General features: G+C 38.1%; 1 protein-coding gene across 9 annotated transcripts in view; it reads right to left on the reverse strand.

Moving 5' to 3' along the window:
* The window catches only part of EML4 (EMAP like 4), a 161,713-nt gene that overhangs the window by 21,828 nt on the left and 113,540 nt on the right, over positions 1-26,345 (reverse strand). For all 9 annotated transcript variants that reach the window (XM_030311215.1, XM_030311216.1, XM_030311213.1 and 6 more), the window contains 6 exons: positions 22,384-22,518; positions 22,137-22,272; positions 10,762-10,913; positions 8,695-8,820; positions 8,257-8,388; positions 7,487-7,554 (listed from right to left, as the gene is read on the reverse strand). In XM_030311215.1, the coding sequence (XP_030167075.1) occupies positions 7,487-7,554; positions 8,257-8,388; positions 8,695-8,820; positions 10,762-10,913; positions 22,137-22,272; positions 22,384-22,518 (749 nt within the window). The remainder of the gene's footprint in view (positions 1-7,486; positions 7,555-8,256; positions 8,389-8,694; positions 8,821-10,761; positions 10,914-22,136; positions 22,273-22,383; positions 22,519-26,345) is intronic.

A 26,345-nucleotide genomic window follows, 5' to 3' on the forward strand; every position in this document is an offset into this window, starting at 1 on the left:
TAGGAATATGGCTTTTATAATCAGAAAAATGTAAAGCCACAAAACAGGGGGAAGAGAAGCCCAATTCAACCTTCTTATTTTACAAATAAAAAACAACGACATGCTCTGATTTCAAAACATCTGACCAGTTATCAACCAACCAGTCAGGTGACAGAGCCTCTGACCCTTGGGCTTTTCACTAATATCACACAAGGGAAGGAGATGATGCATGGAAAGTGCTCTATGTCTTTGAGATACACTAACATTCAGAGATCCAGAGAAAAAAGGAGTTAGCAAAGGAGGCAGAATAGTTTATAATCTAATTGAGGAGACAGAATGAGTTCATAAAGTGGTAAATATTTGGAAGTTATACAAGTTATAAGGTTTATGAAGTCTCAGAGCAGGGTGTAGTCACTGTGGAGATGGGTGCTCTAGGATTTCATTGTACCAAATGTGGCAAGAAACAGACAGGTGGAGAGCACTAGACAAGAAACTACAAAAAGGGCTGGCATGTTTATAAAGGACAACAACTTGACCATGCTGGCTAGAGTGCTGCGGGAAAGATTTTTAATGAGCTTTAAAGGCCAGGCTAACAAGCTTAGGGGCTCCTGGGTGGCTCAGTCGGTTGAATGCCCGACTTCAGCTCAGGCCATGATCTCATGGTCTGTGGGTTCGAGCCCCACATCAGGCTCTGTGCTGACAGCGCAGAGCCTGGAGCTGCTTCAGATTCTGTGTCTCCCTCTCTCTCTGCCCCTCCCCCACTCATTCTCTCTGTCTCTCTGTCTCTCTCTGTCCCTTTCCCACTCATATTATCTCTTTCATTCTCTTCCATTCTCTCTCTCTCTCAAAAATAAATATTAAAAAAAATTTTTTTTAAAGGCCAGGCTAACAAGTTTGGATTCCACTGTTTAGGTATCAAGAAGAACTTAGTTATTAGCTACATTGCTAGCTTGCCAAAGTTATAGTCACCATCAAATTTGAGGAGCTGAGCCAGATCACTTAAGTCTCTCCAGGTCAAAGGTTTTATGATTCCAGGTCAACTAAATTCTTTACCCATCTAGTAACCAGGCTCACTTTCCCAGCTTGCTTCCTTGTCAAAGCTGTCACTATCACTGTAGACCAGAAGAAATTCTGGCATCTTCTCTGAAGTCATTTCTCTGAGTCTGTCCACTCTCCTTTCCATCCGTATATGTTATACATTACTATGTATAGTACATTACTATGTATAGAACATACTTGTTCTATATACTGACTCAATTTTGTGGATTCCTTTCTTTGAAACAATTTTCAACTTTAATCCTTGCTTTTTATTCTCCTTATCATCACTTCAGGTCTACTGATTTCTCTAATTCTGTGGGTCTCACCTCCATTTACCAGCCTATAAAATGACTGTGGCAAAAACTCACTCTTTAAATACTGTATGTTGGTTTGGAAATAGAACCCAAGACCAGAGTAAAGTTCTGTGAAAGTTACTTGGAGAATTTTGAGTTGACATAGACCTGACATCCTGATGGGATGGTATCTGTGGTTCCTCTGAGGTCCAGAGGTGGTATAAAGATTAAGTGCCTTTGAAAAACTGGTTTCAAAAAACAGGAAGGGGAAGGATAGTCAACTGGGGTCTTGGAAAAATCAAGCAGAATGTATTTTTACCAATAATTTAGAGATTATAAACTTCCAAATTCATAATAGTTCAGGTTTACATTTATTGTTAGTTCTATGAAAAACTTTAAATCCCATCAAGAAACCCAAATTTTAGGGGTGCCTGGGTGGCTCAGTCAGTTAAATGACCTATTCTTGGTTTGGGCTCAGGTCACGATCTCACAGGTTTGGGAGATTGAGCCCCATGTTGGGCTCTGCACTGAGAGCTTGAAGCCTGCTTGGGATTCTCTCTCTTCCTCTCTTGCTGGTCCTGCCCTGCTCATGTGTGCTTTCTGGCTCTCTCTCTCAAAAAATAAATGAACTTAAAAAAACTAAAAGAAGAAACCCAAATTTAAAAAAATGAGAAAATGAGACAGTGTGGTAAATACACAGTGGAATATTCAACTGCCATAAAGAATGAGACCTTACCATCTGCAACAACACGGATGGACCTAGAGGACATAACATTGTGTGAATTAAGTCAATCAATGAAAGACAAATACCATATGAATTCACTCATGTTGAATTTAAGAAATGAAGCAAACGGGCAAAGGGAAAAATGAGAGGGGCAAACCAAAAAACAGACTCTTAACTACAGAGAGCAAACTGATGGTTACCAGAGGGTAGGTGGGTGAGGGGGTGGGTGAAATAGGTGATGGGGATTAGAGTGCACTTGTTGTGATGAGCACTGGGTGTTGCATGGAAGTGTTGAATCACTACATACGTTGTACACCTGAAACTAAATGTTTTTTTAAATTTTTATTTTATTTTTTTGAGGGAGAAAGAGAGCATGAGCAGGAGAGGGGTAGAGAGGGAGGAAACACAGAATTGAAGCAGGCTTCAGGCTCTGAGCTATTCAAGCACGTGGGGCTCGAACTCACGAACTGTGAGACGATGACCTGAGCTGAAGTCGGGCACTTAACCGACTGAGCCACCCAGGCGCCCCCACCTGAAACTAATACTACACTGTATATTACCTAACTGGAATTTAAAATAAAAACAAACATTTTTGGAAGAAACTGAAGACCTCCATAAATGGAAAAACATCTGTTCATAAATTAAAAGACTTAGTATTGTTAAGATATTGACATTCCCCAAACTGACCTACTGAAAAAAATTCCTATCAAAATGCCAGCTAGCTTCTTTGTAGAAATGGATAAAACTGATCTTAAAATCCATGTGGAAATTCAAAGGATCCTGAATAGCCAAAACAACCTCAAGAAAACAAAACAAAAAAGCAAACCCCCCCCCCAAAGTTGGAGGTTGGAGGACTCACATTTCCTAACTTCAAAATTTACTACAAAGCTACAATAATCAAGGCTGTGGTACTGCCACAAGGATGGACATATAGACCAATGGAATAGTATTTGGAATCCAGATGGAAACAAATACATTTATTCAACTGACTTTCGACAAGAGCATCAATACCATTCAGTGGGGAAATGTTGCTGTAACAACTGGATACCCACATGCAATAGAATGAAGGTGGAGATCTGCCTTACACCATATGCGAAGATTAACTCAAGATGAATCAAGAGACCTAAAGGTAAGAGCTAAAACTCGAAAGTTCCTAGGATAAAACAATGGAGTAAATCCTTATGACAAAGAAACAAGAGAAAGAATAGATGAATTGGACTATATAAAACTTTAAAACTTCTGTGTCATAAATGTTACCATCAAGAAAGTAAAAAGACAATCCTTGGAACAAGAGCAAATATTTGCAAATCATATATCTGATAAGGTACTAAATCCAGAATATATGAAGGATCCTTACAACTCAACAATAGAAAGACAAACCAATTCAAAGATGGGCACAGGATGTGAATAGACATTTCTCTAAAGAGGCTATACAAGTCAAAACCATAACAAAAAAGCATTTCACATCCACTATGATGGCTATAATCAAAATACAATGACAAAAGCTGGAGGTTAGGTGGGGAAACTGGATCCCTCATACTTTGCTGGTGGAATTGTAAAATGACGTAGCTACTGTGGAAAACAAGTTGGTTGTTCATCAAAATGTTAAACACAGAGTTATCACATGGCCCAGCAACTCTATTCCTTACTATATGCTCAAGAGAGCTGAAAACATATGTCCACACAGAAACTTGTATATGAACGTTTATAGCAGCAGTATTCATACTAGCCAAAGAGTGGAAATAAGTTAAATATCTACCAACTACCTGATGAAGGTATATCCTACAACAGAATATTACTTGGCCACAAATAATATAATAATACTTTAAATGGGTGACTTTTATGATATATGAGTTATATATACCTCAATAAAGCTGTTAAAAAGGATCCTTATTATGTGAGGATTAGCACATTAAGGAAGAACTATGTCCCCTTAGGGGTATGCACTTTTGTTTCCCTTAGAAATTGTAACAGTAATACATTATTTAAAAAATTTTTGTTTAATGTTTTATTTTTGAGAGAGAGAGAGAGAGCGCGAGCAAGTGGGGGGAGGGCATAGAGAGAGGGAGACACAGAATCCGAAGCAGGCTCCAGGCTCTGAGCTGTCTGCACAGAGCCTGACGTGGGGCTCAAACTCATGAACCGTGAGACCATGACCTGAGACTAAGTGGGATGCTTAACCGAATGAGCCACCCAGGCACCCCAGTTATATACATTGCTTTAAATCATAATTTTATTTATCACTATAATAATTTATCTACACTTGTGCTTACTTCTTGATTCCAAGAAGTAGATTTCTAGATTTGGACACGAAAAGATCTTTAAAGATTTTGCTAGTCACTTTCTCTGGATCATACACGTGTTGCATTATATTAAAAAAAAAAAAATTCCTTGCCCTAAGTGTATGACTTTTTTTTTTTTTTTTTTCAGGGTGAGGGGTCAGTGATCATAATCTGATCTGGCTACACTGAGGAATTTTCAGTTTAGACACTACAGCCAGGTAGTCACAGACCCAGGTAAAAAATAAAAATAAAAGAGAAAGTTCTCCAGGAATCAACAGAATCTAACTAGATGCGAAACCAAAGACAGGAATAACATACAGAATGAACATGCATAATGACATTTCTCTTAGATTCTAAATAATCTCCAGTTTTTATTTAGTTATCCCATCACTCTCATTTATAAGGTGTTTTCTACTCACACCTCCAAGAGGAAATGATTGACTTTAGTTTATGTCACTTAAATTAAGTGAGTGACTTTTCATTTTAAGCTGGTTAATGACGACTTTGCAGCTATATAAATCTTAGAAAATAACTTTAGTGTATTTAAATCAGATTAGTTTTTCCTTAAAAATTGGGGCTCTGTATATATTGTGCACGCGCACACACACACACCCGGCTCCATTCATTGAATGAAGTGCTGTGTCTCAATGACTCAAATCCCTTTACCCCTTGCACTCTATTCAGTGTTTAATTTCTTTGTATAAATAGTAAATGTTTCTAAAATCTGTCAGCCAGTGATTTAACCTTCAAAGGTAAACTTTCCTTACAATACTTCTAAGTAATGCTACAAACACCATAAGCATGTGTCAAGGAGCATTGATGGAGTAGTGGAAAGAGATCAGCTTTGGAACCATATGGAACCTGAGTTCAAATCCTAGCTCAATTTCAAGTGATAAGCTCTATGGGTCTTGGTTTCCTGTCTGTGCAATGGAGATACTAATAAATATTTTGTTGCACTCTTGTGAAAATTTAAAGAAATATATAAAAATAATTTAGTACAAGGTCTTAGCTTCAGCATTTGTTGACATTTGTTCAGCTGCCCAAAAAATCTGAAGTGAACTCCTTTGTGGTTTTCTGAAAACGAGTTTAATACTTTCTAGCTCAGGTTGTTTCTTATGTGCCTAAGACTTTTTTGTAAAACAAAAAATAATTTCCGTCAAATCCTACAAAGTGACCTGCCATATACCTAAGTTGAAGTAATAATCTAATACCAACATGCATTTTGGAGAAATCTGAGATAGTAAAGCTGTCTATATTTGCAAGTTTCACTTAATCTCCCTCCCTAGCACCCTAATTCTAAAATACAATTATTTCAGAATCAGTCAAATAGCATCTCTAGTACATATCCATGTTTCACAGTTTATCATTGGAGATGTTTTTCCATGATTCTGAAAGTTTTGTAGTGCTATAAAGGAGAAGAAACTTGAATGTTTTGACTTTCTAGAGGTGTTAATTTGTATCCAACAACCAAAGGGGGAAAACTTGCTATAAAAAAAAAACAACAAAAAACTCCAGATGACTAACTTTAGAATTAAATGAACTGGCTGATTTGAAATGTTTATCATATAAACAAAAGTGTTTGTATAAGTGTGTTCAAGATAGTTTCACCTCATCAGAAATCAGCATTCCACATTTCCTATCGGTTTAACTTTTGGAAATTTACTTCATATTTTTCTTCTGCCTTTTTATTTTTTATTTATTTATTTAAAAAATTTTTTTTTTCAAAGTTTATTTATTTTTGGGACAGAGAGAGACAGAGCATGAACGGGGGAGGGGCAGAGAGAGAGGGAGACACAGAATCGGAAACAGGCTCCAGGCTCTGAGATATCCGCCCAGAGCCTGACGCGGGGCTCGAACTCACGGACCGCGAGATCGTGACCTGGCTGAAGTCGGACGCTTAACCGACTGCGCCACCCAGGCGCCCCTCTTCTGCCTTTTTAATAAAGAAATTAAGTTAGTTGTGATGAGGGCTTCTTACTAGCAGAAGCAATAAAAAGGACTCAAGAATATACAGATAATAAATACATGTTACTTATTAAGGTTATTAATGACAGGTACTATGTAAGGTCTGTAAAGACAAGTAATTAGTAACAATTTCAGGAAATAAACCTTTATTATCTATCTGTGTAACATTAAAAAAAGACAGGATGGGGGCGTCTGGGTGGCTCAGTCGGTTGGGCGTCTGACTTCAGCTCGGGTCACGATCTCGCAGTCCGTGAGTTCGAGCCCCGCATCGGGCTCTGGGCTGATGGCTCGGAGCCTGGAGCCTGTTTCCGATTCTGTGTCTCCCTCTCTCTCTGCCCCTCCCCCGTTCATGCTCTGTCTCTCTCTGTTTCAAAAATAAATAAACGTTAAAAAAAAAAAATTAAAAAAAAAAAGGATGACAAAAGTTATAGAGCAATTTATAAAAGCTCAATTGGGTTATTTCAGTTTCAAATCCCTTTCCTTAAAAAAAAAATGAGTAAAGGGGTGCCTGGGTGGCTCAGTCGGTTAAGCATCCAACTTAGGCTCAGGTCATTATCTCAGTTTGTGAGTTTGAGCCCCTCGTCAGGCTCTGACAGGTCAGAGCCTGGACCCTGCTTTGGATTATGTGTCTCCCTCTCTCTGCTCCTACCCCACTTGCATTTTCTCTCTCTCTCAAAAATAAATAAACCAAAAAAAAAAAAAAAAAAGAGATGACAAATTTTCTGACACCATAAAAAGTTCCACCAAGGAGAGTCAAGTCAGCAGAATTACTACTTTCTCAATGAAGCCTATCCTAACCACTCTATCATTTTGCACTGCACCCTCTCCCAATCCCTCTTAATATACTCAGTGCCCCACCCCTACCTTCATGGCTTTTAACATTTTCTAACTTAATTCGTTATAATATTTATTTTTTATTCTGCCTCCACCCACACATAGTAAAACATGGGCTCCAAAGGGGCAGGGATTTTTGTTTTGCACACTGAAGTAGTCTGAATGCCCACAGGAGTGTCCAACAAATGGTAGGTGCTCAAGAAATAATTACGGAATGATTGAATGAGGATACATAGCAGGTAAGAGCAACACGCATATTCATATGCCACTTAAGAGATTAATTCTCTAGATCAGATTGAGAACATTCCTGAATAAGTTAATCATCCCACCACTTCAGATTACTCAGCTCACATTTCCCTTCAAGACCCTACCTGCCTGAGTGCGTTCCTATGGCCACCACTGTGCCACTTGGATGAAAATCTGCACAGTGTCCTGGTTCCTAGAAGAGAGACAGACAGCTGTTGGGGAGTACATGAGAAAGTCTCCCTAGATCTATGGGATAGTGGCAAAGACATCTGAAAATAACTGGTTTCATATAATCACAGAATTCCGATCAACTTTATTGTAGCCAATGAAAAATATCACATGGATATGAGGTAAAAGAATTTCAGAGCAGGAAGGGTATGTGGGCAAAGTGGTGAGGGAAAAGGACAGCCAGCTTGTGGCTAGGCAGTGTAACAATAAGGATAATAACAACAAACATGTATACAGTTCCTTAGTCTGCAAAGAACGTGTATACACACTTAGGCTAGAAAAGGTGGATGTCTGGGTGGGGTAGGGAGAAAATACAGTGAGAGATCAACTCAAAAAGCAGAAAGTAGAGTCTGTTAGTGAGCAGTGCTTACATAGAATCCAACTGCAACACCACCAGAGGCCCAAACATTTCTGTGACAATTAATGCTCCATAAATATGTGAAATTTTTTTGATTTTTCTGAAACTGACAGAAAAATTGAGCTTTTGCCCTAATTTGCTTCTTTAAAGTGGGTTCACATTACACTTTCATCCTTATTTCATCCCCTTTACTAAACTGTATAAATATACTTGGTTTTAACCAATGCTGAGTCCTTTTTCCTTTGCTGCTCCCAACTGCCGTTTGGGGAGTTTCTGTGGGGAGACTATAACACATTTTGTTTTACTCACATCTACAAGCCTGGTCCATTCCAGCCTGTGTTCTACTGAGTTCCACATGCACACCTGTCTGTCCTGAGCACATGTCAAGAGCAAATCTTTAAAGGGATGTGTGGCAAGACCCCAAAGCTCATCTGTATGACCCTGAAAATGAAATACACCCACTGTTATAAGAAACAAAGGGTATCATCAAAAATATTCAGTTAATGATTAAAATCATACATCAGGGAACCTGGGTGGCTCTGTTGGTTGAACATCCAACTTCAGCTCAAGTCATGATCTCATGGTTAGTGAGTTTGAGCCCCACATCGGGCTCTCTGCTGCCAGCGTGGAGCCTGCTTCAGATCCTCTGTCCCCCACCCTCTCCCCTCTTCCCGCCCCCTGCTGCTCATGAATGCGCTCTCTCTAAAATAAACATTTAGAAGAATTGGTTACAATCATACATCTTACCTGTACTTCTATTTGGAAGCCATCATTAAATGTTCCCCGTAAAATGAAGTTTCGTGATGTGCCTACTAAAAATTGATCTGCCTTTCCTTCTGCTACAGCTCTGATTGTTCCATACTGATCAGGAACCTAAAAGATAAATTTGTAAAGTCACCATAGATAATAACATGCATTAATTACTACCTGAAGACTGCATTTATAGCTGTAAGCAATTATGGGGTAATAAATGACAAAATTCCAAAACTGAAAGTCATATATGGTAATATTATACTAATAAGTTTATTTGTTCAATTACATTTTATTACACAGAAGTTATCATGCATTATTATCAACATTCTTTGCTTTAGTCAATTTTTAAAAAAAATATTTACTTTGAGAGGCAGAGAAAACGTGCACATGAGCATACGAGTTGGGGAGGGGTAGAGAGAGAGTGTGAGAGAGAACTCCAAGCAGGCTCTGCAATGTCAGTGAAGATTCCGACACAGGGCTCAATCCCACGATCATGACCTGAGCCGAAATCAAGAGTTGGACACTTAACTGAGCCACCCAGGCGCCCCTGCTTTAGTCAATTATTATATTTATATTTTATATGATCTCAAGAGTTAAGGGCTAGAAGTAGGGGAAAAAGGAAAAAGTTCTATTAGACCACATGAAAAGTGTGGTCTGGTGTTGTTATTTACCAGTTATGTTATTTTGGGTACATCATTTAGCTAGCCTAAGACGAATTTCTTTATCTGTAATATGGGGAAATAATAATATATGCCCTACCTATTCTTAATTGTTGTAAGAATAAAAATGTAAGAATAGCCCGTGTGAAATTTCTTTGTTAACTAAAAAGCAATATATTGTGAAGTGTTATAACTGTCCTTATAGGACTCCTTGGGAGATCAATCTCATATGTGTTACATGGTATATACTCTCACTGAATGGTGTATTAATAATAAGCCCAAGGAATGACCCTGAAATAATACAATTCTTTATAAAGGAGGACACGAATAATTGAATTCTAATGGTAATCCAAACTGATGGCGAGGGGAAGAATGAACTAGATGGTATAGCTTTTGATTACAAAGAATGTAAGTTATCTGTGAAAAAAAAAGAAAGAAATAGTAAAGGAAGTGACATTTCCCTGGTGAACTTAAGGTTGAGATAAAGGGAACCTTTCGACTTATCTTCTTGGAAATAAAACCAAGAGCAGTATTATCAGGATCCTCTTTTTTAGAAAACATTTTGTCTGGAAAACATGTTACATGTTGAAAACACTGAGCCTAAATTAAAAATTTAAATCACAAAAAAAATAGAACACTAAACTGAGTGAAATTTGCCCTTGCTTTGAAAATCACTGACCTATAAAATACTATTCTTAACCATTTCACATCCAGAGACAGACCTCAATTTAATTAGCAAACTTTCACTGAGCACATAATATCTGTGGATACACTTAGTCCATGATATGAAGCAGACACAAACTTAGATAACTAGCAATTATCATTAAGCCCGCTGTTTAAAATTACTTCCAATTTGTTTTAAATGTTTTATTTTATTTTTGAGATACAGAGAGAGGGAGGTGCAGAGAGAGAAGGGGACAGAGGATCTGAAGTGGGCTCTGTGCCAATAGCAGTGAGACCAATGTGGGACTTGAACTCATGAATTGTGAGATCATGACCTGAGCCAAAGTCAGACGCTTAACTGACTGAGCCATCAGGGCGCCCCTAAAGATTACTTTCAAGTTTTAAAATCAAACTGCTTATTTTGTATGCCTTGGAACTGGATAGTTTATTAGATGAATGTCTGAATTTTAAATATGCATGGTTATATTTTTGGATCACTATAAACTAATCTCAGAAATAAACAACTAGTTATTCTGACCAATATATTGTTTTTACTTTTTCAAATTATTAATGAATGGTCCTTTTTCCTTCTTCCTTTTTTTTTTTTTTTTTAAGACAATGAAATGACAAGAATGTGTACCAATTTCCCAGGAAAGTGTGTTATCTTAATGTGGGATGAAAGACATGCATTTAGAGGGCTTAATATTTTAAAATGTTCATGTTTCATTTTCATTCTTACCTCTATTTCTCTTTCAGGATTCAGATCATGATCCCACAGAATTATTTTTCGGTCTTTCCCTCCTCCAGTTAATAACATTCCATTTCTCATCTGACAAAGTGTGAACACACTCCCATCATGAGCTTTGATTTGTTTGCTGATCTGATAAACACCTAGTAAGATGAGAGTAAAAAAAAAAAAACACTAGTGATACATTTTCCATCAGAATTTAGTGTCTTTTTGGAAGAAAACTTTATAGAGTGAATAATCAAAAGTTCCTACTTTTGCATTTATGTCAGTATTTAGTTACTCTGAAAACATTTCAAAATAATTCTTACAAAAAGATAAGCTAAAGTAGTGATAACTCTACAGACAACACAGGATATCTTAGCCTCAGAACTTACTATGTCTTATAATCATTCTGTATGGTAGTTACGGTATTACTCTTCTGATTTTAGGGCTGAGGACACCACATAGCTAGTGACAAAGCTGTGACAAGCACTCCAGTCTTTACTCACCGTTCCTTTAACTTTCCCCAAAAGTCTTCATTTCCTGCTGAGGTAACAGCCATAACATTTAACAACCACTGTTGATATGGAAGCCTTCTGCTCTGCCTTTACTTTACTTGCTATGAAATGGAGGACTGAGAAAGATACTGGGGCAGAAGTGGGCACTGGCAGCCTAGAGCTGTGGCTTTTGATCAACTAAAGAAGTATTTTTAATATATTTTTTTAAGTTTATTTTGAGAGAGAGAGAGAGAATGAGAGAGCGAGCATGAGAAGGGAAGGGGCAGAGGGAGAGAGAAAATCCCAAGCAAACTCCACACTGTCAGTGCAGAGTCTGATGCAGGGGTTCCAACCCATGAACTATGAGATCATGACTTGCACGGAAATCAAGAATTGGATGCTCAACCAACTGAGCCACCCAGGTGCCCCGAGGAGTATTTAAAAATTTTTTTTAAAAAATTTTACAGAGAGAATGAGAGCACACATCAGGGAAAAGGGGCAGAGGGAGAGAATCTTAAGCAGGCTCAACACTCACACAGAGCCTGATGTGGGGCTTGATCCCACGACCCTGGAATCATGACCTGAGCTGAAATCAAGAGTTGGATGCTCAACGGGCTGAGCCATCCAGGTGCCCTCAACTAGAGAAGCATTTTAAAAACCGGTCCAGTTGTACTAATATGATGGCTGAATGACAGCCCAGCTTTCTCATATCTCTACGGAACTTTACATATACCCAGGGAGGGAGAGGGCAGGTCCATAAAAAAATATTTAAGTAAAGTCCATGTGGAGATTAACAAACAAATTATGTACATACATACAACTGGCCCCTGAATAACAAAGGATTTAGGTGTGCCAACCCCTTGTGCAGTTCAAAATCTTGTGTATAGATTTTGGCCTTCCAAAAACTTAACTAATAGCCTATTGCTGACCAGAAACCTTGCTGATGATACCAACAGTCGATTAACATGTATTTTGCATGCTGTATAAATTACATACTGTACTCTTCCAATAAAGTAAGCTAGAAAAAATATTAAAGCCATAAGAAAATACATTTATAGTACTATACTGTAAAAATGTGTAGGGGCGCCTGGGTGGCTCAGTAGCTTAAGCATCCGACTCTTGATTTAGGTTCAGGTCATGATCTGACAGTTTGTGGGATCCAGCCCTGGGTTGGGCTCTGCACTGACGGCATGCAGCCTGCTTGGGATTTTCTTTCACCCTCTCTCTCGCCACCCCCCAACCCCCACCCCCAAGGGCTCTCTCTCTCTCAAAATAAACTTTAAAAGAAAAAAAAAATACCAGGGCGCCTGGGTGGCTCAGTCAGTTGAGTGTCCAACTTCGGCTCAGGTCAAGATCTCACAGCTCCTGAGTTCAAGCCCCACGTTGGGCTCTGTGCTGATAGCTCAGAGCCTGGAGCATACTTCAGATTCTAGGTCTCTGTCTCTCACTTCCCCTCCCCTGCTCGTGCTCTGTCTCTCAAAAATAAACATTAAAAAAAAAAAAAAATCTGCACATAAGTGGACCCATGCAATTCAAAACCCATGTTGTTCAAGGGTCAATTATGTATGTATGTATTATATATATGTAATCAGATATATGTGTGTGTGTGTGTATACACACACACACACACACATATATATATCAGATCCTTTTTAAATTAATTAATTAAATTTTAAATAGGCTCCATGCCTACCATGGGGCTTGAAGCCATGAACCCGAGATCAAGAGTGTCATGCTCCACCTAGTGAGCTAGCCTGGTGCCCCTCAGATCCTCTTTCTTAAGGGTGAGGGTAAGATTTTAGTATTCAAACTATAACCAGTTCATTTCCTGAGACCTTCTCTTTGGTATTCATGATATGTTAACTCAGAGAAGCTAGTGAGGCTATCTGGTTAGTGAGGTTATCTGGCTAGTGAGGCTAGGAGAGCAAGAGTAAAGCTCTTAGGAAGATATCTTGTAGAATTAGTAAGTAGGTTACAAATGGGAAGGTAGAGCCTTGTTTAAATATGGCCCAAATCAGTCAACAGATCTTAAATCGCTTGGAAAAATGAAAAAAATTACAAGTTTAAAAATTATTCTGTGGGGGCGCCTGGGTGGCTCAGTCGGTTAAGCGTCCGACTTCAGCTCAGGTCATGATCTCACGGTCTGTGAGTTCGAGCCCCACGTTGGGCTCTGTGCTGACAGCTCAGAGCCTGGAGCCTGTTTCAGATTCTGTGTGTCCCTCTCTCTCTCTCTCTCTGACCCTCCCCCATTCATGCTCTATCTCGCTCTGTCTCAAAAATTAATAAAAAACGTTAAAAAATTAAAAAAAAAATTATTCAGTGGGAGAAATGGGTGAAGGTGGTTAAAAGGTACAAACTTCCAGTTAGAAGACAAAGAAGTTCTTGGAAGTTAACACACAACATGGTGACTACAGTTAAGAATACTGTATTGTATATTTGAAAGTTGTTAAGAGAGTAGATTTTTTTTTTTTTAAGTTTATTTTGAGAGAGAGAGAGAGAGAGAGAGAAGGGGGTGGGGAGGAGCAGAGTGAAAGAGAGAATCCCATGCAGGCTCTCTACACTGTAAGTGCAGAGCCCAATGCAGGGCTTGAACTTACGAACTGCGAGATCATGACCTGAGCTGAAATCAAGAGTCGAACGCCTAAACAAGTGAGTCACCCAAGCACCCCTAAGAGAGTAGATCTTAAAAGCTCTCATCAAAAGAGAAAAATCTGTAACTATGTGAGGTGCTGGACGTAAACAAAACTTACTGTGATAGTCACTGTGCAATATAAACATAAATCAAATCATTGTTATATATCTTAAATGTATACAAAATCATATCCCAATTATACCTCAATAAAACTGAAAAAAAGTGTTAATTTTCTAAATTGTTCAACTGAAAAATGGATAAACACAATATGTACATTTATAATGTAATATTATTCAGCCACAAAAAGAATGAGGTATTGATATGTGCCACGACATAGATGAATCTTGAAAACATTAAGGGTCTAATAAAAGAAGCCAGTCACAAAGGACCATATACTGTATGACTCCATTTATGTGAAATGTCCAAAGGAGGCAAATCCCTAGAGACCAAAAGCTGACGAATGGTTGCTACAGGCTGTTGGGAGGGAGAAATAGCAAATGACTGCTAATGGACCCAGTGTTTGTTTTTGGGGTGATGAAATGTTCTGAAATTAGATAGTGGTGATGGTTGTATGACTCCATGAGTGTACTAAAAATCAAGTGTACATTTTAAAAGGGTGAGTTTTATGGTATGTGAACTTAATAAATCTCAATAAAGCTGTCATTGAGATTGTTCATTTTTACTTATCTATTTGAGCTGCCACTGTATTTAAGAAATTAACTGAAATTTGTAGGGCTTTGGTATCCTTTAAAAAAATGTTGCAGCTGGCTCTAAAAATTACTCAGTGTGAGGATGCTAGTGGTACAGATACTTAATAAAAAAGTGTATTTGGCAGGGAGCAAGGAAATGGCTTCCCTGATTTGGAGTAGAGCTTGCTTGAATCAGCAGAGCTGGGGGCAGAACTCCAACAAACTTTTATTCATGTCAACTGCCTCAGTGCACATCAACATTCATCACCTAAAAATACTTTAAACACTGAACACTACAACTGTGTCCAGCAGGATAGCCAGCCAATTATTTATCATGGCTCTGATGTGACCAAGAAAGAAAGGACATCTGAGAGATGTAAATTTTTTGAGTATTGTTGGATTTGGGCATTAAGACAAAAAAAAAAAAAAAAAAAAAAAAAAAAAGCAAAGGGCTTATTTTCTCATGCATGGTCAAATAACAAGAGTAGTCTGAAAGTACCATGGTACCATGCAAGAAATTAAAAAAAAACACAGAGATGTGGAATTTCATGGATCTCCATCAGAATGTAGAAATATGCAATACAGTTTTTTTTTTAATTCAGTCTTCCATACTTCCAAACACCACATAAACCTCATTAAACACTTAAGATCTTCCTAGAATGATGGAATGTTAGAAAACAGAAAATAAACCTGAGGAACAAATGCTTCATCAAGAATAAAAATATCTAAGTAGCATAAACTCCATGAAATTTTCACTTTCTACCTCCTACCCCAGGAGAGTTATTTCCTGAGAAGGACCTAATATTAGCTGAGCTAAAGTTTCTGTGTTTCAAATTTATACAAATTACCAAAGCTCCCTTTAGACAGTATTTACTGAGAAAACACATTTTCAGTCAGGGCGCCTGGGTGGCTCAGTCAGTTGAGCGTCTGACTCTTGATTTCGGCTCAGGCCATGATCTCATGGTCAGTGAGAATGAACCCTGCATCAGGCTCTGTATTCACAGGGCAGAGCCTGCCTGGGATTCTCTTTCTCCCTCTCTCTCTGCCCCTCCCCTGTGCACTCTCTCTCTCTCTCTTTCTCTCTCTCTCATACACACACACACTCTCTCTCTCTCTCTCTCTCTCTCAATAAATAAATAAATAATAAACATAAAAAAAAAAAGGCCCAAATTATCAAAGATTTCTTTCTCATGGGCCTGTATTTCTGACATTCCAATTTAAGCCAAATAATTTTTGAAATACCTACCAAGAAAAATAATTATCCTTGAATTTAAAAACCTACTGTACCTTCAGGTATTTAATTTCAAATCTCCCCTTTCTTGTCATCTCTAACAGAAACAAAGTTTCCTTAAAAAGCAGTTTACCTTGACTGCCAAATATGGATAGTCTCAAGGGCTTTCTGTGCCTGTTTAAGAACTATGGAATCAAATGTTAGGGAGACTTTGAAACTTATGTTATATTCTTAGCAACTGGGCAAATATGTCCATGTTGATAATTTGGAGCATGTAAAATGGTGTTTCTTAAAGAAATCCGGCAAAGATTTAAGAAAAATGGACATTTTAATGACCTTGTAGATATTCTCAACTTCCCCTCCCCCCATTTAAAACTTATGAATTATTTCATAGAAGAAAAATCTGAACTTTTTCATATACGTTGGAAATAACAATTACTTTGTACCCAACATGAGAAATACACCCATGTTTCTGTTGTTGTACCCAACAACAGAAAATAACGAAATAGCCTAAGTGGTGATCAGCACTTAGGTGATCAGCGTACACACACATACACATATACAAAGGAATAAAAAAAGAAGATAATCCTGCCATTTGTAACAACATGGATGAACCCTGAGGGCATTATGCTTAGTGAAATTAGACACAGAAAGACAAATACTATATGATTTCACTTACAAATAAAATCTAAAAAAATGAACTAACAGAAACAGGTGGTGGCGGGGGAAATGGGTGACAACGGTCAAAAGGTAGAAATATCTAGTTATTAGATAAATAAATTCTGGGGATGTAACATACAGCATGGTGACTATAATTAACAATACTACATTGTACATTTGAAAGATGCTGAGAGTAGATCTTAAAAGTTCTCATCACAAGAAAAAAAACTGCGAAGCGATGGATATTAACTAAACATTTATGGTAATCATTTGGCATATACATTATGCTGTACACTTTAAAAATTTTTTTTTTCAACGTTTATTTATTTTTGGGACAGAGAGAGACAGAGCACGAGCAGGGGAGGGGCAGAGAGAGAGGGAGACACAGAATCGGAAACAGGCTCCAGGCTCCGAGCCATCAGCCCAGAGCCCGACGCGGGGCTCGAACTCACGGACCGCGAGATCGTGACCTGGCTGAAGTCGGACGCTTAACCGACTGCGCCACCCAGGCGCCCCATATGCTGTACACTTTAAACTGTGCAATGTTATATGTCAATTATAGCTCAATAAAATCAGGAAAAAAATAGAAAATTCTAATTACTTTGAAGATTTCTGTTAATTTAAGGTAAGGAAAAAATGGTTTGGAAGCAAGAAGAAAATATACAAAGAGCTTATGAAGTATAAATACAGTTTTGGTTTGTTTGCTATTAGTAGAGTAAAAAATTAGCTATGGAATTATACTTCAACCATCCAAAATAAAGGGATGAATGTCCCTTTATCAGACACGTTATCAGAGTACACTCAGATCCGGTTGAAAAGACTGCCACGGATGCAGAAACGTCATATTAGGGAATATGCAAAATGGATCAATCTACTGAAATTTTTGGCAAGAATTTAAAAATGGAAACTTTGAGTGTTCACTGCACTCATCAAATCCTTCCTAGCCATACTTACAGAACTGAAACCCTCAAATGTAAAGGAAGGAACAAAATTCTCAACAAGTTTGCCCATAATGGGATCAGTCATATGGCAGAGGACAACATAGTCCATTTTATATGCCCAGCAATTTACAAAGATTAGATTTCCTGTTTCCTGTATGTTCACATGCAGATTTTTGGAAAAAAGCCCAAGCCACAAGTTTTTTAGACAAAAAACAAAATAAAAACAACCTCTCCCTGCCTCCCACTTCTACACACATTAAGGCTAATGAAGGGTACATTTATACCCAAATTCTGCTTAGTGTCAGAGGATAACATGTCACTGTTTTGGTAGACACTGCTGTTCCTTGCATTTCTAATACTGAACAAACGTGCCCAGGAAAAAGAAATCAGAGATAAGTGGGAAAGGTAGCTGATTAATATCACTGTTCTTTTTTTTTCTTTAAAGTTTGCGAGAGAGAGCATGCTTGCGCACACGTGAGCAGGGTAGGGGCAGAGAGAGAGAATCCCAAGCAGACTCTGTGCTGTCAGTGCGAAGCTGGTCGCAGGGCTCGAACTCAACCCTGAGATCATGACCTGAGCCAAAATCAAGAGTTGGGCACTTAGCCTATGGAAACCGCCCAGGTGCCCCCGCCTACCATTCTTTTTTCTTAAGAATCCGTAATCCACTGCTATCCTTATTGTGAGTTTTGAACCTGAATTGGACAAAACAAGCTAAAGAATGCATGGCCAATGATTGAGATCTGGATCACTGGTAGTAAAATTTAAGGATTGACAACTATCCAAGTCACCTGCCAAACTTAAAAATTCAGTTGAATGAATATGGAGAACACTACTGTAGTACATCTCCAAAAAAATATAGTTTAAAATCTGCGCAATCATAGAAACCTGCAGTGCTATAGTCAAATTCCCCATTTCCATGAAAATAGTGCTTTCATCTGTACCACTCAACTTTTATTCCTACACTAACACCCAAAGGTAAGAGTAAAGTCATTTCCTTAATAAAATGTTTAACAAATACTTTTCAAACAGCTAGTAACAGCTGCCAGACATTATCTGAATCCTGGGAAAGTCAGACTTATTAGGGAAGACAGACATGTAAATTAGGACTTTCCTTCTGAGCAGAGAAACAAGGATCCCCTTATTCCTACGTTATTTGTGGTGATTTCCACGGTCTGATGCAGAGACTCCAGAGAGACAAAGGGAAGTTGTTTCAGCGTGTTTAAGGTGAGGGGGATGAATAAGAGAAACCAGGGCATGCTGCTCTCCCAATCCCCAGGGGAAATGTCTCAGGCACCCCAAGTTGGTTCCCTGTCAACCCCTACCTCTCTTCTTGTGGATTCTCAGACTCTGATTGGTATAGCTAGTTTTCTTTCTGCAGTTACCACCTGTTACTGCTAATAAATAAATAATCTCTCTCTGCTCCCAGCCCACTGATTTTAGAACAACATCTCTAATTTTTCTTATAAACTTCTACTCTGAAGGAAGCATGATAGTCTGGATATTTTTTCAGCTTTTTCTTAATAGTAAAAAAAAAGGGGGGGTGTTGAAAAAGGTTATTTTCAATGTTGCTCTTGTAATTTTTTTCACCTACCAGAGAAAAGGGCAAAGTGGACCTACGTGGTACAAATGGGGCTTAAAAATTTATCTTTATTTCTGAGAAAAATCAATTTGAGGTAAAGCTAAAGAAATGCCAAAGCCCATTATGGGGGCTGGGAAGAGGGGCTGTAGTGAGAAAAAGAAGGGGACCAAACTATGAGTTTATTCTCCCCCCCTCCCATTTTATAATATGGCCATGCATATTAAAAAAAAATTTTTTTTAAACATTTATATTTATTTTTGAGAGACAGAGAGAGAGCATGAGCAGGGGGAGGGGCAGAGAGAGAGGGAGACAGAATCCAAAGCAGGTTCCAGGCTCCAAGCTATCAGCACAGAGCCTGATGTGGGGCTTGAACTCACAAACTGTGAGATCATGACCTGAGCCGAAGTTGGACGCTTAACCAACTGAGCCACCCAGATGTCCCTGTTTCTTTCTTTGTTTTTTTTTTTTTTATGGTATTTTTAATTTTTTTTCAAGTTTTTAAAAAATTTATTAGTTTTTAAAATTTACATTCAAGTAGTTATCATATAGTGTAACAATGATTTCAGGAGTAGATCCCTTAATGCTCCTTACCCATTTAGCCCATTCCTCCTCCCACAACTCCACCACTAACCCTGTTTGTTCTCCATATTTAAGAGTGTCTTATGTTTTGTCCCCATTTTTATATTATTTTTGCTTCCCTTCCCTTATGTTCATCTGTCTTGTATCTTAAAGTCCTCATATAAGTGAAGTCATATGATATTTGTCTTTCTCTAATTTCGCTTAGCATAATACCATCTAGTTCTATCCAGGTAGTTGCAAATGGCAAGATTTCATTCTTTTTGATTAACATGGCCATATACACTACCCTCACAGGACCCAGCGCAAGGGAGACTGAACCCTCTAGTCTGTTGCTATGTTGAGAAAAGCAGAGGAGAAAGGTAGGAAATGTGCCACAAATGTAGTAATTGGGACAATCATTCTTTATTACTACACTATAAAGAGCTGCTAGTCATGAGCTGTTAAGATCTTTGGAAACAGCCTTTCAAGAGTTGATAAGGATAGTTTTAATCACTAATTGTTTAGAAAATAATATCTCTAAGTTCACAGGGTTTTGGTTTTATTATTATTTGTTATAGTAAATCTACTATCCACAGAAAAGACAAAGGTTTTAGCTGGATCTCAATTCCAACAAATAGAACTCTGAAGTAATGGAGTCTGACTATGTGATACTTTTACATGACATTACTATTGTTCTTTTTGTATCCATTAAAAACAGAAACTTCAGGGGTGCCTGGATGGCTCAGCTGGTTAAGTGTCCGACTCTTGGTTCTGACTCAGGTCATGACCTTGTGGCTTCATGGGACTGGGCATGTACTGACAATGTAGGGCCTGCTTGGGATTCTCTCTCCCCTTCTCTCTCTGCCTCTCCTCTGCTCACACTGTCCCTTTAAAAACGTCAAGTCTTTAACAAAGTCACCTTTACTGAGAGCAATGTCATCCTGCATGACCCCCCCCACCCCCCATTTACCCACATAGAATATCTCAGCTTCTAAAGCTCCAGTCTCAGAATGAATGGAAGCTCTTGCTCTTTTTCAAGGATAATTCTTCCTCCTATACCTAATCCAGGTATTCTCCTGTCTCTAAGAGTTTTAGTTTCCTCCTTGTCACTGGCAATTCCCATTTTACTTCAGGTTTTAGGCACCCTTCAAAAGACTACTGACTGACTCAGTAACTCTCTACTTCCCATTCCATTTTCACCTTGGATTCTCAAAATTCTCCATTTTCAAACTGGCCATTCTATACTTAGCTGTTTTGGGGCCTTAATCTAAGTTCTGTTGATACTGTAAACCACTAATGGTTGTTTCTTAGTTTTGATTCTTGATAGCACTGATACTCCTAGAAACTCCTCCCTTCTTTGGGGGCACTAAATAAACAGTTCTATCTTGTTAACTTTTTCTTTTTTAAATTTTTTTTTTTATATTTATTTATTTTTGAGAGACAGAGAGAGACATAGCACAAGTCGGGGAGGGGCAGAGAGAGAAGGAGACACAGAATCTGAAGCAGGCCCCAAGCTCCAAGCCATCAGCACAGAACCCGATGTCAGGGATCAAACCCACAAACTGTGAGATAATGACCTGAGCCGAAGTTGGATGCTTAACTGACTGAGCCACCCACGTGCCCCAACTTTTTTCTTTTTACATCTTATTTCTCACCAGGGTCTTTTCTGGTATCTAACTGGGGGATAAAGACCATCAGCCTCACAACTCGTCTCTCATGGTCAACTCAACCAGTTTTAAGGATTCTTTTTTGGTTACAAAAAAATCTGTACCTTAATCCTTAAATTTTTAATTACTTAGACTGTATTAATTAAACTGATAGTAGGAATTATAAAACACTACTCTTTTTTAAAATCAAATTTCCTTCGGGGTGCCTGGGTGGCTCAGTCAGTTGAGCATCCAACTTCGGCTCAGGTCATGATCACGGTTTGTGAGTTCAAGCCCCACGTTGGGCTCTGTGCTGACACCTTGGAGCCTGGAGCCTGCTATGGATTCTGTGTCTCCCTCTCTCTCTGCCCCACCCCCACTTGTGCTCTGTCTTTCTCTGTCTCTCAAAAATAAGTAAATGTAAAAAAAACAATTAAAAAAAATCAAATTTCCCTCAAGTTGGCTATTTCTCATCTTTGTTAACACTTGTACACGACAAATTTATTCACATTATCCTGGATGCCTCACATTCATATCCATCTTTCTGCCTCTGCTTGCACTGTTTCCCTAAACTGGGATCAATGTTCCATATCTTTTGAAGTTTTGTATCATTATGGCTTAACTTAAATACCATTTCTTCTGTGAAGCCTTCACAAAACACTAAAGATCAGGATGATTTCTCTCTCAATCTTTGTACTCTTTAAATTAGTATATATCTTTATCATCTCTAATTACTTTGTATTAACCTCCTAGAAGGAAAGGTTCAATATAGTCAAACGTAGGTTATATACAGTCATGAATAGCTGTGTAAACAATTTAACTTTAAAAAACAGATCATGAAAAACGTTAAAAACAAAATGCATGTTGATGACTCTGCTGGTCTGAGTAAGAGCCGGCCTACAACAGCAAGACGTACACATTAAAAGTGAGGACTTCAGTGTGAGAATACTGTACCTTTAGGCCCTTTCCCTGGTGTCGGTTCTACAGTAGTTTTGCTCCATATAAGTATGACTCCACCTGAGTCACCAGTAAGAACATCTCCGTTTCCCAAGAATGCTAAACACTGCACAAATTTTGGTTTTTCATATTTCTACAATGAAACAATGAGAATTTTCAGTTTTTCCTTTGGCATGATGACTATGTTTACTAAACAATAAAAATTAAAAGTTTTATAATGAAGTTTTAACATTCTGATCCTTACCCCAAAAATTCCCTGTTTTCTTGTTAGTGAATTACCACTCCAGGTCCAGAAAAAAATATGAGATTTACCACATGTTATGATGGTATTTGCGTCTGTTGGATGGAATTCCACAGCCAAAACAACTTCATTTGTTGTCTGTGGATAAGAAATAAAGCTTTAGATGAAGTGTATATCCTTATCTCCAGCAAGTACCAATTATAGCTACTGACAATTGAAGACTAGGAAACATTTTGAGATAATGCCTTTTCTATTAAGATCAATTTTCCTGGAAAATTTTAATAGATTTTTAGAATAATGATTTAAATTTGATATCCTCACACTAGTGTATCATCTTTTATGCTATTTATATATAATAACTCTGCATTAGGAAGACATATGAATTAGTTTTAGATTATTTTAATTTCCTGCACATTCAGGGAAAAGTATAATAATAGTAGCAAATCAAGAGCCATGTACATTCTATCTTAAAGACAGATTGCCATTCTGATTAAAAAAAAAGTCTTATCTTTCTTTGTACTATTATTATTGACCATTCAAGAAAATATTACTGATTTAGAGATTCGTCATGAGGTTGAAGGCTTAAAAAGTAGACACAGAATAGTCACTACAGATTCCTATAGAAATGAAAAAACAAAAAAGAAAGAATTTTTATGCTCTTTCTAGAAAGGACAAGATTTAAAAGAACTGGAGTGAAAAAGGAAGAAAACAGGCAGGAGAGGCACAAAGGAATTACAAATGTAGTGTTTTCACAAAATTACTGAATTGAGGATACTTAAAAAATTGTTTTTAACGTTAATTTTTTTTTTAATTTTTTTTCAACGTTTATTTATTTTTTTGGGGGACAGAGAGAGACAGAGCATGAACGGGGGAGGGGCAGAGAGAGAGGGAGACACAGAATCGGAAGCAGGCTCCAGGCTCCGAGCCATCAGCCCAGAGCCTGACGCGGGGCTCGAACTCACGGACCGGGAGATCGTGACCTGGCTGAAGTCGGACGCTTAACCGACTGCGCCACCCAGGCGCCCCTTTAACGTTAATTTTTGAGAGAGAGAACGAGTGAGCAAGTGTGGGGGAGGGGCAGAGAGAGAACGAGCGAGAGAGCGAGCGAGAGAGAGAGGGAAACAGAAGATCTGAAGCAGGCTCTGTGCTGACAGCAGAGAGCCTGACGTGGGGCTCGAACCCACAAACCATGAGACCATGATCTGAGCTGAAGTTGGACGCTTAACTGACTAGGCCACCCAGGCGCCCAGAGGTTTTATATATATGTGTTTTTTTTTTCCTTTTTTTAATGTTTTTACTTAGTTTTTTGAGAGGGAGTGTGAGCAGGGGAGGAGCAGAGAGAGAGGGAGACACAGATTCTGAAGTAGGCTCTAGGCTCTGAGCTGTCAGCACAGAGCCCGACACAGGGCTCAAACCCACAAACTGAGATTATGACCTGAGCTGAAGTCAGGCGCTCAACTGACTTAGCCACCCAGGCGCCCCTGCATTTTAATAATTAAACAGCCCTTAGTTTTCACTTGGATAAAATAAAAACTAGTTGACAGTTGAATCTCATGCCAAATGGATTAACTGACGGTTATAAAGCTAACTACAAATATTTCCAGTATACAAACCCATTATGCTAGTGGTAAGATATCAAGACATGATTTGAAATAATCTATGAAATTAAATCACTTTGGGTATGAGTGTAGCATAATAGAATATTTTACTTGGATTTTTATTGTTGTATATTTTATATACATATATAAAATATATATATTATATATATATATATACACATACATACACACATTAAAGTACACAAATCCTAAGTGCATAGCTTGATAAATTTTCACAAATCGAACACATCTCTGCATAGAAGAAAAAGAACATTATTACTAACATCGCACAAACACCTTAGATCCCTTTAGAAAAGGGGACACTATCCCCTCCCTCTGTTCAAGCAGCTATGATCCTGATTTGTGGCAGCACAGATTACTTTGCTTTATTTAAATGGAATCGCACAGAATATACTCCTTCGTGTCTGGCCCTGTTTTATCTACATTACATTCATGAGATTTACTTCATATTGGTGCATATATTGTAATTTTTTCCTCCTCATTACTGTATTGTATTCTTTTATATGTAAAGACCACGTTATTGATTTATCCATCCTCCTACTAACTGGCATTTGGGTAACTTCCTTTTTTTTTTTGTTTTTTGCTACCATTATTTTTGATTACTTGTCTTTTGGTCAACACATGTATATACTTCTGTTGGATTTATACCAAGGAGTGGAACAGGATGGTAGAGGGTATGCACATGTGTATGTTCAAACTTAGAAGGTAATGCCAAACAGTTTTCCAAAATGGCTGTGTCAATTTCTATGTCCAACATACAGGAGTGTATGCGAGTTCTGGTTAATTTACACCCTCATCAACTTTAGTTATTTTTGTCCACTCTCATCCCTTCATATTTCCACATACACTTAGCTTGTCAACATCCATGAAAATCATGCTGAGATTTTTGACTATGTTGAAAGTACAGATCAGGGGCACCTGGGTGGCTCAGTCGGCTAAGGGTCTGACTTCGGCTCAGGTCATGATCTCACAGCTCATGAGTTCGAGCCCCGTGTCGGGCTCTGTGCTGACAGCTCAGAGCCTGGAGCCTGCTTCGGATTCTGTGTTTCCCTCTCTCTCTGCCCCACCCCTGCTTGAGCTGTTTTTCTCTGTCTCTCAAAAAATGAATAAATGTTAAAAAAATGTTAAAATGTTTAAAAAATTAAAAAAAGAGAAAGTACAGATCAGAAATAAATTTTTAAAAAGTACAGATCAATATGCAGAGAAGTAACAATTTGTATATCCACGATTATTGTATATTCTATCCACGATTATTGTATATTCCTCCATTTATTTAGGTCTTCCTTAATTTCTGTCAATAAGGTTTTGAAGTTGCCTTATTGAATTTCAAACTTCTATAAATTAACTAGGTATGTACCAGTTCCCAAATTTTTGTGACTTAACAAAAATAGAGCTTACCTACAGTGGAAGAGAATAAGGTCAACACACAAGGGAAAGAGGAGAGACAAGAGAGTCAGTGATCCGGTCCCTGAATCAAGTAATTCCTGAGATAAAATTCCCCTCTGACTTTTATTAGAGGTTTTCTTTTTCTCCCTAAACATGAATAAATTCTCTTTAAGTTATCTTTAGTTGTTTTTCAGTCACTTGCACTGGAAAGAGCTCTAATACAGACATCTGGGACAGACCTTAGGGAACTTCAGTGTGAGAAGCAAGGGGAAAAGAGTTTCTAGCTTGCACAAATAGCTGGAATGTGGTGTTAATCACGGAGAGGCGAAAACTGTTTGGGGTCTAAGGGGGATGACTGGTGCACATTGGGACATGTTGATTTTGACTTGCAGGACAGGACACTCAAATAAATGAGAGAGATCTGGGCTACAGTTAACTGATCCGGGACACAGTAGACAGTAACTAAGGCCATGAGAGAATACATGATACCAGTGGAGGACACAGGATATAACTCTGAAGAATACCAACATTTAAGGTCTTGGAAAGGAGAACACAGAGTGGCCAGTAGGAGGAAAACCACAAGACATCATCTGATAGCCTTTACTACAAAGGATCAAACGCACACATTTTACTTCGGTATAACATCCTTATGTTTCAATGTTAAATTACTCTAAATGATGGCTGAAAGACAATCTATATCTTCATTTATGTTTTTCAAGGTTTGAGGTTTCTGGACATGTTATATTCTTTTCAATTAAAATCAAATCTACTCTATTTTTTTCAAAAGATTAACTCACACTATTTAAAAGAATCTCTTTTTGGTCAACAAGCTGAAAGCTTTAGCTTATACCAAACAAAACTGCTGAGAGAGAGAGTGCTCAACTAAAAAGGAATGTGATGTTATTTAAGAGTACAGCAAATATGTCATAGGCTTTTTTTAGTCATCCTGTCACTCTGAAT

This window comes from Lynx canadensis, chromosome A3 (genome assembly GCF_007474595.2).
Source record: "Lynx canadensis isolate LIC74 chromosome A3, mLynCan4.pri.v2, whole genome shotgun sequence".
Lineage (NCBI taxonomy): Eukaryota > Metazoa > Chordata > Mammalia > Carnivora > Felidae > Lynx > Lynx canadensis.